The sequence below is a fragment of the Rhyacophila brunnea genome, unplaced genomic scaffold (genome assembly GCF_057557595.1).
Source record: "Rhyacophila brunnea isolate RB1 unplaced genomic scaffold, BYU_Rbru_1.0 scaffold_23, whole genome shotgun sequence".
NCBI classification, from domain to species: domain Eukaryota; kingdom Metazoa; phylum Arthropoda; class Insecta; order Trichoptera; family Rhyacophilidae; genus Rhyacophila; species Rhyacophila brunnea.
Window position 1 is genome coordinate 14,379,268 of NW_028232893.1, and position 12,570 is coordinate 14,391,837.

General features: G+C 34.7%; 1 protein-coding gene across 1 annotated transcript in view; it reads left to right on the forward strand.

The window, feature by feature from the left end:
- The window catches only part of Gp210 (nucleoporin 210), a 79,017-nt gene that overhangs the window by 40,600 nt on the left and 25,847 nt on the right, over positions 1–12,570 (forward strand). Inside the window, exons 12-16 of the mRNA XM_085950326.1 lie at positions 5,275–5,415; positions 5,632–5,726; positions 9,711–9,884; positions 11,462–11,598; positions 11,892–12,071. Of these exons, the coding sequence (XP_085806452.1) occupies positions 5,275–5,415; positions 5,632–5,726; positions 9,711–9,884; positions 11,462–11,598; positions 11,892–12,071 (727 nt within the window). The remainder of the gene's footprint in view (positions 1–5,274; positions 5,416–5,631; positions 5,727–9,710; positions 9,885–11,461; positions 11,599–11,891; positions 12,072–12,570) is intronic.

The window sequence follows — 12,570 nt, forward strand, 5'->3', positions numbered from 1 at the left end:
TAATTTACTGGAAGTATTTAGTGAAAGTGTTACCCTATTAAAAATAATTTGTACAATTCCGATGACTTCAGTGGAAAGTGAGCGTTGTTTCTCAACTTTAAAGAGGGTTAAGTCATTTTTGAGAAATACCATGTCTCAAGGCAGGCTAAATGCTCTTGCGATGCTTAGTATAGAAAAACAATTGATATCGTCAATACCAGACTTTAATATTCGTGTTATTGACGTGTTTTCAAAATCCAAGGATCGGAGGATGGACTTCTTGCATAAATAGGTGAGTCTTTTTTGCACTCCCTCATATTCTTGTCACCGGCCGCCACTGATTGCATGCTCATTTGCAGAGTACTTACACCACTGCTATGACATTTATTTGCCAATTTATTTGTAGTTCGTATGAAAAGACAATCCGCCACGATGAGTGGATAAGTAAGTGGCCAATAATACTACACTTCGCCATTAGTACAATCGTTTATAACTACTCTCGAGTAAGTAATCACAATAAACATTCAGCCATTTTGCGTCAGTAAGAAAAACGGAATGTCAACTGACTATTATCCATCTGACTAGCTTCAGCATTTTCCTAAATAATTTCAAATGTTATAACAAATAAACGTATAATCCCCCTTCTATTAATAGTCAAAATTATTTGATTGTTGATTTCATTACGCCAAAGTACCGAATCGAGAAACTAGTTACTTATGTCGCGTCTCTATTTTGTGTCGCTGCAAAAGTACTGAACGCAAAATGTTGTGGGGATGCCCGCTATCACAATACGCGAATGCGTCGAGATCAGTGTTGCCATATTTTCAAAGTGGAATTATAGTACCGAGCATCCAAAATTATAGTATTTCGGCAAAAAATATAGTACGCGTTGAATGACGAAGACTTTTCTGCATTTTCCAAAAATTTCGCGTAAAGTAATTAACGTCATCTTTCTTTAGACAAAAATTCAAATGTAAAGTAATAACGTCTCGTTTTTTTAGACAAAAAATGAAATGTAAGGTGATTGACGTCTCCTTTTTTTTAGACGAAAATTCAAATAGAAAGTGATTAACGTCTCGTTTTTTAGACAAAAAATGAAATGTAAGGTGATTAACGTCTCCTTTTTTTTAGTCGAAAATTCAAATAGAAGGTGATTAACGTCTCGTTTTTTTAGACAAAAAATGAAATGTAAGGTGATCAACGTCTCCTTTTTTTTAGACGAAAATTCAAATAGAAGGTGATTAACGTCTCGTTTTTTAGACAAAAGTTAAAAAGTTAGGTATTTTAGTTCTCCCGAACAGCTTTAGCGCCATTTTTTTTATCTATTTTTCCGAATTTTCAAAATTATAGTATTTTGGGAGTATTATACCTGTTTTATATCGTACATAGTACGCGGGCCAAAATTATAGTACAAATACTATAATTATAGTACGGTTGGCAACACTGGTCGAGATAAAATTTGTCTGTATGTTCGTTTATCACAGTGCTGCCATGTTTTCAAAGTGGAATTATTATAGTACAAAGCCTCCAAAATTATAGTATTTGGGGAAAAAATATAGTACGCGTTGTCATCTGATGAAAATGTATAGGTTTTTTGTTTCTAAGAACAAAAAACAACGGAGAATTTGAGAAACTCCGAGACCCCTTTTTATTTAGGTACCTCTTGCCACCAAACACGCTTACCTACCGAAGAATTTAAGAAATTTCATTTTATGCGTCAATTACATTGAGCTACTTTACGAGCTGCTTGTTGGCGAATTTACAATCTGCCTGTAAAGTCGCCCAGTGTCATCATTGAACAAGCTAACAAGCAGATTGTAAACAATCTACCGAGAAAAGTTGAAAGCCGGTCAACTTTACACGCTACACGCCGGCGTGTGGGCCTACTCCGTCTGCGCAGTAGCAACCTCCAGGTATAAAAACGAACTACGTTCTGTCAAAATAGTCGCTGGCTTGTGGCTTCTCAGCGAATGGAAAGTTTTGTGTGTCATCATCACAATCGCAGTAGCTGAATCGCCCGCTATTAAATTTGCCAACAAACAGCTCGTAAAGTAGCTCAGTGTAATTGACGCTTTAAACCAGTCAAGGGATTTTTTTTTTACGTTTTTCGAGCATTTTTTTTATTAATTCATCATGCGCACTTCTGAATCGATTATAACCGCTGTATAGCAAGGATTCGTTTTTGTTTTGTTACGCCAAAGAAGTATAACTTCTAACGTGCGTACATTATTAAGTACACACACAGATTTTTCCTGCGAAATTATAGTACTTTGCACCAATTTGTCGAACGGAAATATCGAAATTTAGTACTTTTTACATATTTTTTCCGATATTCAAATATTATATAGTATTTTGGGCGTACTATACTTGTTTTATATCGTACATAGTACGCGGACACGGAATTATAGTACGGTTGGCAACACTGCTCTTGTTTATCAATGCTTTCATTAGAATATGACCTGCAAGATCACCTGCGCATGCGCGATCCACACGTCGTAGCCAACTTAACGAAATAAAATCACAGATTTATGGACTAATTCAAAACTTTTCTTATTATGAATCATTGTTCAATGATATTGTTTATTTTGTAATAATGTTACAATATAAAATAATATATTATTCTACTAGCAGAATATATATTTAACTTACTTATTAAGACGACTTTTCAGTTTTGGTACATTCAGTTTTGAAATGGCGGTGTATTTAGACCAGTGCTTCCCAAACTCATGGGTCGCCGCCTCCCGGGCGACCGTAGGACTTCTGCTGAGGGCCGCGAAATGTTTTTTTATGAAAGTAATTACAAATATTTTTCTACAATTACATACCTATTACCTACTTATGTATAATATATTTAAATTTATTAGATAAGAACACATTATAATAATATATTTAAATATTTATGTTGATCGAAATTAAAACTAACATAAGATGAATTGAATGCATTGGGATACAATATTAAAATTAATATTTCCGATTTTAAACATGGCAACTTCTTTGCAATTCGGGTTGATGAATCTACTGATCTACAAATCTACTACAAATTACGCGCAGTTAATATTTATAATTTTACGACTAGGTATTCGCTTTTCTGTTGTGAAAATTTTCGGCAGAGGGGGGCCGGGGATTACTATTTTCTGATTTTGGCAGTGACGTCCCATTGGGGGGTGGGCAGGTCATGCGTTGCTTAGGGTTGGCAAATGAAGAAATAAACGATCATTACAACTGCTGAAAGCAGTCGCGATGCGGTCATTTCGTTAGGCAGTACCGAGATCTTAGGTGGCTCTCGTGGTGCGCTGCGTCAGGCGGTGCCCTTTCATCCGGGAGCTCCGGGTTCGATCCCGGTGAGGTCACAATATATTTATGTGATTTTTTCGAAGCCCGGGTGTTTATGATTGTTGTAGTAGTGTTAATCTTTTAGTTTAAAAATCAAAAGGGGGCATCTAAACTTGTCAGCGCCTCAGACCTGCGTGTGCCTAAAACCACCGCTGTTTGAGAGTGGGTTTCGTAAAAATTCTCTAATCCTGAGTATTTTTTTTTCCAACAATTTCGCATACAATTCGAGTATCAAAATGAAACATTCTAAGTCTGCATAAGGACTGCACTTTACCTAGGAACGTCACTGGATTTTGGGATGGGGGGGGGGTCAGTGGTATAAAAAAGTTTGGGAAGATAGACAATCGGTTCAGTTGTCCATTCAATTTCAGTTGGTAGACCAGTTGGCGCTGGGAAATAAATATATGTATTTTTTATCCAGTTAAAGTGATTATTTTTTTATTATAACTCTCTAATATTACAATCGAAATTAGAAAAGTTGTATGAAAAATAAAACAAAGCTAAATAGTATGGTCACCATGTCTAAAGGTGATTAATTTCGCTAAATATGTATTTACATCAGGGAACACAGAATTAATGGGAACTGAAATACTTCACGGGTGTGGGGTATCTAATAGGCAACCGATCTCGAGTATGGAAGAATATGGGATAAACTTAAACATGTGTCAAGAATAGGTCACTCTAAGCATGTACTTCGTTCTGCCAACTGCTCTCGGTTTATGCACTGACGCTCATTCAATATTGGTGTATTTAAAGGTTTCAACTCACTATTGCTTATATAATGTGTGGCTCATTTTCGTAGTATACTCACACATTCATAACCCCGCTTCAAAATGTAGTGTATTGGGATATAGTGTCGTTAATTTTCGAGAAACACATACCTCAAAAAACACAACTTTTCAGGAGAGGCAAATAACAACTCCATTCTCTCAGTTTTTAATTCAGAAATAAATTTTCTCTTATGAAATATCCATTTAGAATACTTACACATATTTTCATGAAAAAAATGTAATGTTTCTTCAATCTATCGCACTATACTTTCGACCGATCAGTCATATTCTTGACATACGAGAAAGTGCTTCAGTATAATCATCTGTCGGAGTTCAGTATTCTGATACTTACAAACACGTAACTCAAGATACGAGTTTATAATATTTATAAAAGTCTTTTATTGTGAATCGAGTTTTTTGTCATTGCTTAAGGCTATACTTCAGCTGGGGCACGGTCTAAAACGAATGTGACTACGCGACGCGAAGATTGTGCAAATAACTCATGCAGAACAAAACATAATTTGTCATAAAAAGTCAACATGCATCCATTTAATGTCATGTTTATTGTTCTATTACTAATATTAATGATATATTCATTGACATGTTTTCTTTTTCAAGTAAATGAGTAACGTTTTTAGTCATCTTTACACGATTTAAGAATAAATTCCCCCGTCGCCATCACAAAACAAATTGAGGTGTTCACAGCTCGACTTTCGCTCTCCGATTGCCAGCCAGTCTGAAATTTCGTCGCACCTATAGTTGAAAATTATTTGCCGTTTCACTGAAGCACCGTCTTAAATCTATTATGTTATAAAGTATATTTTGAATTCATTACATCAAACAAATCAAAACTGACAAAAATTGAGATACCTGCTAGAAAATTAGCCACTATAGCCTATCTGAATTCTATTTATCAATCTGTTCTATGACTTTACATTAATTAGGTAGGTGTCTACTTTCTCAGGTTACAAAAAAGCGATACTTCCATATTATTTCATATGATTTTTTTCGTATTTGTACATCGTTGGAAGCTTCTCTTTTATAGGTTTTGCCAATAAATAATGTAATGTAGTATAGTAGGGGTTAGCGGGCAGATGATACCATGATGAATATAAACGGAGGTGGGGAATTGGAAGGTGACTTAACGCATAATGATGCATCTTAAACACATATATTTCTTATTCCTTTTTAGTATTATGGTGGTCGAACCGATGAAACTGAAAGTGGTGTGGAGCCAGGGCGAAGGTCCGGTCGGTACCGGTCTGGCGCTGCATGTGGCACTGTATTCCGATTCCTTAGACACATCTGACGGAGAGGCGCTCCCTTACACCAAGTAAGTTATCCCATGCAATATTTAAACGAGCTGCAAAAGCGATCTATCCTGTGCATGTATGCCCCAAAGCTAAAGCGTGAGACGCAAACTAAATATGTATTTAATATTGAATTAATTAAAATTTGTAAATTCATCGTGCATCCAATTAAATTTTGTTCCTGTTTTTCACTAGGGAATTCTGTACGGTAGCTAAATTCATTGTTGTTTATCTTTCAGCTGTGACCAGATGCCCTTTGAAATATCCACCATCGAGGGAGTGAAATTTGAAAGAACCGACATGGAGAAAGGGCGAGAGAAAGACGATCTTATTGGTATGCTATTATTTCAGAGTATTCAACCGATTTGCGAGTGTCTTTCACCGATCAAAAGCTAGTGGAATAATCAAATTAAAAACAAAAATCGAACAATTGAATAAGAGTGAAGTTTTAATATATTCCGAGGTGCTTAGAAATATATTTTCAAAGTCTAATCGAGGGTAGTTTATCATATTTATGTATTGAAGTATTATAATTGTTAGTGCTATGTTTTAACAGCACCTCTCTTATATACATAGTACTTTTTGAGAGTTCAGACTGTTAACTTATTGTAACAATTAACTGCCTCAATACATAAATATGATAAAATACCCTCGATAGCTGCCGATACCAGCCTTGCGTATAGAATAGATGCGCAAGAGTGATCTCCAAAAAGAATTTAATTAAATTGAATCGATTACAAAATTGATTTAATTAACTACAAATTTATTGCATTTTCTATTATTACGAGGACATGTCAGACAATCACCATATAAAATTGGATGTAAATATTTATTCCAGGGCTCTAATGCCTAGTCCACACCAGAAACTTTTGTCGCCAACCTCATAAAATTTAACGACTATGTTTCGGAATAGGGTAATAAAATCGAAGGTGTTGCTACTTGTTGACGTTGCTCATTTGTCCACACAGAGAGGCAACGTGTCGCGGCAACGTCATTTTTTCTTGTAAGCCACGGAACGTTCGCCTGATTATTATTATTTATTCGTATTTGTCGTGAGTCGGGACACGCTATACCTACCTATCAAAAGGCGCTCGATATTTGCGACTGGGACTCATGCACTCTTTAATGTAGGTACCTATTACAGTGAAAAATATTATAGGTACTTATTTATATATTAGTAGATGTAGGTAAGTAGGTACCTACTTCAATTTGGTCGATATCAAACTTCGAGAAAAAGACACCAAAATTATTATTTTACTTTACTATAAATTCTTAATAAAAAGATAAACCATACCAATACGATAATAATCAATATCATTGTCTTCATCTATGGCATATTATTTTAAATCAAACCTCGATGTAGATGTAGGTAAGTACATGTAAACACTTACATGTAGGTAATCATTCTTACCTATCAGAGAATTATGGTTATATTTTTTTATTGCTTGCGTGTTATAATAATGATGCAATTAGGGATTTCAATTATAGTGGTATATCGCTCCTCTTCTGTTCCACAAAATTACAACTCAAAAAAATTACAAAATGTCATCGAAGGGTCCATGTTTTTGTCACTTTTAGGGGCGTCAAAACTGTGATCAGCCATTACTCAAAACTAGTAATTCCTAGTTCCAGCCATCGACATGCAAACGACTCAATTCACTTGTACCTGGAATGTGCACGAGTTTTTACGCGCGAGTCAAATCGCGCCATCTGAACAAGCCCAAAGTTACAATAGAAAGAAGTTACAGTTATATACCACTAACTAATTAGCTATCTAGATAATAATATTAGTAATCTAGATAATAACATTATCTAGCTAGGTACTTATTCTAACTCATACGGATAAAGGGCATAATTACTAATAATTATCAGTACAATAATTATCAAATTATAAAATTTAAAAAATATATAAAAAGTTACCACCTACATACGTAATAGTTGGATATGCACAAGTAGGTAAGTGGGTAACTCGGTAGGTACAGTATGCAGTAGGCCTCTCAATTAAAAATGTACCCCTTTAATGAAAGAAAAAATATTGTACAGAATAACTGCATAATAAATGCATGTTCATTGAAAATAAATTTCGTTTGCCACGTTTTTAGATGTACACATGATAAATAATCTAAATATTCTAAATCGTATTTACTGAATAGAAAAAAAAAAACAATTAGGTAAATTGGTAACTATACCGTTTATTGAATATATAAAAAATTATACACAAAAATGAAAGAAAATAAGGAAAGATAAAAACATTTAGTAAGTACTTAGTACTAAGTACTTAATCTTTAATAAACATTTTTTTTATTCAACGAATAATTTACATGGTTTAAGAATGTAATATTCTAAGTATTAAAGATACATAATTTTGAAAATGCTTCTGAAAAAATGTATTTAACCAATAGAATTTTTTTTCCGACCCTACCTATGCGCGGCGGGCGCGATACCCGAGCGATGCAGGTTCGATCCTGCGGGTTGTCTTACTTTTTTCAATATTATTTTTTCTATTGGTTATTATACTTACAATTTTTCTTAAACATTTTCAAAATTACGTATGTTCACAATTATTTTTTTGTTTCATGTTATTTTCGAGACTTTTTTATATCAAGCTGATAAATGTCGTTGATTGCAAATAATAATTAATACATGCTGCTGAGTCTTCCTTTGTCAACATATGTCTAGTCTTTGAATGTACGTGATGCAATATAGAAAAAATACTTTCACACAAGTACGTGGAAAAAATGGTCAAGAACGAGATTTCTAGTTTTTTAACAAATACAAAAATATCAGGCATGATTTTCCATGTGCGACTTATTACTGCGTCGCGTATTATTTATGATTATAGTAAAATACTATTATTTTGACTCTGTAAACAATATAACAAAATACGTAATAAATAAGTAATCAAAATAATTGCTATGCTCCCATTGATGGGCAATGGCTACCTACACGGGGGAATAAAGAGTAAAAAACACATAGTCGATATCACTGAATTCTAGTACCTACCTACGTAGCACTTCGTATTCAATCAACTGGTATGTGAATTTTATTAACAATAATTTTATTATCAATGAACCATTTAGTGAGTTGCTCGCTCTTTGAGAAAATACCGACGCTCCTTGAAACAAACGTCGACAATTCTTGACATCAACATGTAAGTGAAATACGATTCTGAAAACGATAAAAGTAATTAAAACTCGGGAACTCGAGCGATTATTTTTATGATGAGTGACCTCATTTTTACATGTCGCCCTCAGTGTGGACGGATTTGACAACTCCAACATTTCTAAACTTAGTGCAACAAACGATTAACAGCATCGCTGCCTCCGGCTCCGATCGGAGCCGCGTCACCACTCATAGTCGGTGCCGCCGTATCCGATTGGAGCCGCCTGTATAGTAACCACGAAATTGTCATTATTTCACTGGCACTACCATTGAGTGATTTATTTCTTAGCTGGCATCGTAGATGAATACGTTACCGATATTTTTCGCTAGATGGTTTTTAACTTGTTTTTTTTATAGACATTTTTCGGCACTGTGTTTTATAAGGTCCTACCTACATACCACTTATCATTATCACTTATCACATGTTCGGCAGTGGCAGCATTAGGTTATTTAGAATATTTTTCAGTATGATTTTATAAATATAAAAAGTTTTTTAGTCAAGCACGCCACTGTTCAAAGAAAATATTAATTGGTCTTCATATTAGTGTTACTCAAGTGGATTGCTTTGAAATTTGATATTTTTCATAACATGGTGAACACCAAATCTCATAAAATCAATTAGGGAACGATATTATCGGTATCTCAGGCCATAAAAAAATCCATAAAATAAATTGCGTAACATAATAATATTTTCGAGCATTTTACAAGCCACTTGAATGTTTTCAATGTTAAGTACTGTGAAAATTTTTATAATTTACGACTTGTAATAACATAACTTATTTATAACAAATACGGTTCAAGTTGAAGAGCAGTGCCGCCCGGCTCCTCCGACCACCGGTGACATAATATTTTACTGCCGTAATGACATGTTTATCTACTAAAAAAATATTATGAATATAGTCATCACTTGTTTTCATCTAACTTGACCTAATTTTTACGTTTTCGTGGATTGGCACATGGGGTCAATTCTATAGTATATACTAGGCAGCGAAACTGTTAATGTAATTTATGGTCCAATAAAATATGATAATTATCGTTAAATTTTATGAGGTTGACAACACAAGTTTCTGGTGTAGTTCCACTTTAAGGATACTGAGTGTAAGTGATTTTTTTCATAATATAGGTATTGTAACGTAAAATGTCTTGCAAATTTCAGATGTGGCTTGCACAATATTGTATGCAACCTGCAGTGAACCGGGCACGGCGCGAGTGAACGTCAAATGGTCGAAGCTGAGTCAAGTTGTGAACCTGGCGTGCCATTCGCCTCTCAAGAGAGTGACACCGGAGCCCCTGCTGACGATCGGAAGTGCTGCAAATATTGTCTTCTCAGGTTGGTTATACATGTTCTTCTGTGATAGTCAACGAAGATGCATGTCAATACTAACAAGACTTATAAAGCTCTTATTTAGACTTTTAGCCAAGGAAAAATAATTGCAAGATAAAAAGAACTTTTTATATACCATGTTTTTAAATTTTCTGTTGAATCATATAAACTTGACAATCCTATGTATTAATAAATACTTCTTTTTGTACTTGATAGAAATACTGAATAAATATAGAATACTGAAATATCATTTTGACATTTCATATTGATTTCCATAGTAACGCACGTATATGTTACGCCGAATGTGCGAAATTGACTATTACATGAAATGGGCAAAATTTTGGCTAATTCATGTAACAGTCAAGCCCGTTGCCTTATTCATGAATTAGGTAAATTATCTGCCGAGTACGTGAATTCACCAGGGTATGGAATTCTTAAACTGTCAACATGACAGTAGAAAAAGTAAATTTAATACGGATGGTTTTATTAGTTATAATTGGACATAATATAATATTATTATAATTAGGTTAGGTTAGGTTTTGTAATTCTGAATTCAACTGAATGTCCATTTTGAGGTTAGCTAACAAGTGTCAACAAACTATCACAAACATACAATCGACACCTAAGCACGAATCAAATCGCGAAAAAACCTTTTAATAAAATTCTTCCGTTATCATATTATAGTTCTAGATTTTTTTGTGCATAGTAAATGGATATGAATGTCATTGTAGTTATTGATTGGTATATTTTTATATTATAATCAATGACATTTGACACATTTGGTTAGTTTGATTAGTTGCAAAAAATACCACCGGAGCGTGACCATTTATTTTGACCATAGATAATATATGTAAATTTTGACCAATGCATGAGCTTTTGACACATTTAGTTTAGTTGCAAAAAACACCACCGTAGCACTACTATCTAATTTGTCCAATGCATGAACTAGGCAGAAAAATTACTGCCCAATTCACGGACTTGGCAGATATTTTGTCTTATTCATGAATAAGGCAACGGGCTTGCATTTTTCATGATTTACGCAAAATTTTGCCCATTTCATGTTATAGTCAATTTCGCACATTCGGCGTAACATATATATTAATAATTTAGTTGCTATACCCACATAGCAACCAATAATAGAGTTTTACTTTTTACGAATTTTTTCTGAAATAACTTTCCATACAAAACAAAATTAACTGAAAATGAATTCAATTCTGCTTAAAGATGGCTAAGAGAATGCATTGTCGTCGTGTTCTGATATATTCTAAAAGTTACAAATGTCTAGCTAGTCGGGAAGTTAGTTAAAAATCTTCAATCGTCCAATACAAATCTTGGACAAACAAGAAAAAAATTTGTACTGGACAAGCAAGAATACGAGCTAATAAAAACGTGGTAAAAATACATAGCCAAATTAAAAAAGTTAAATCTTATCTACGATAAGACGCCATACTTCAACTGATGCCCAATGCTGAGAGTGAAGGCCCAATAAATCAACCCACTATCAATCATGTTTGTTTGATGACAATTTGCCATTGTCACCAGTAGGGGAGTGTTTTTAATGAAATATTCCTTTATTTGAACAGGTGGACCTCTCACATGGCCTGGTGCTGCTGAGCCGAAGAGAAAGATCAGCGTGATGAATTCGGAGACAGCCAGGGTGGAACAGTTCTCGTTGCCCGTGTCCACAGGTCTTCACGCCTACACTGTCACGTGTCTCAAGGTAAAGGATCACTCAATTGATAATTCAGCATAATAATAATGCAATGATTTTCGAGTGCAAGCATAGAGTGTTTAAGAAAAAAAAAAACACAAAACAACACACTTATGCAATCGCGTCGTATAACCCTAGTCTTGGGCACTGCAGACATGACATCTGTAAATAAAACGCACACATGCATTTAATGTGTTAAAATACATTGGAATTTAAATTTTAATACGTAGTTTCAATTGTAATTGAATGTAATGGAATCGTAAATTTCAGATAAATAATATTGGGGCTTGTTGTCCTTTCAGTTGGGCCAGACTGAGATGCTGCTGAAGGTGGTGGGCAGCAGTATGAGTTCTGCAGAAGTGCCTTCGGAAGGAGGAGCTGCCGAGGCGCAGGCTACCATCATCTGCACCAACCCGAACTCCCTGCGACTCACTCTACGGAGATCCCTCCATACCGAGTGCCCCCTGCCTCCATCCTCACAGGTAATGGTTCATCTTCTACTGGCACAGATAGCATGAACTAATACTTGGCGAGTCTACCGAGTTATTTGTTTAGAATACTTATATTATAGACGCCATTTCAATAGAAGAAAGTTTTTCTTCCATAACTGGATTCCATTACTAAAGCCATTTGATGAAAAGTACATGGCAAAAACAGGCTCATCGCATTTTTTTCATTGTTGAGATTTAAATACCAATTTGTTCAATAGAGGAATACACCGTTTACATGTGCATGGATTTACTCTTGACATTAAGTATTATCGCGGTCATAACAAGAAAATGTATGGGTAAAAATGTATTATCCTGCAGTTGCCAAGATTGCATGCATGAATCAAAAAAGTTTGGAAGATTCTGAATTTTCATGCGACAGCAGGATTTTTTCGATCTGCGCAGTAGAACAATAGTGGCGAATTGGAGAGACAGTCAGTACTTTTACGGGTAAACAGTTATTGTCACGATAGTTTAAAATACACACTATTGC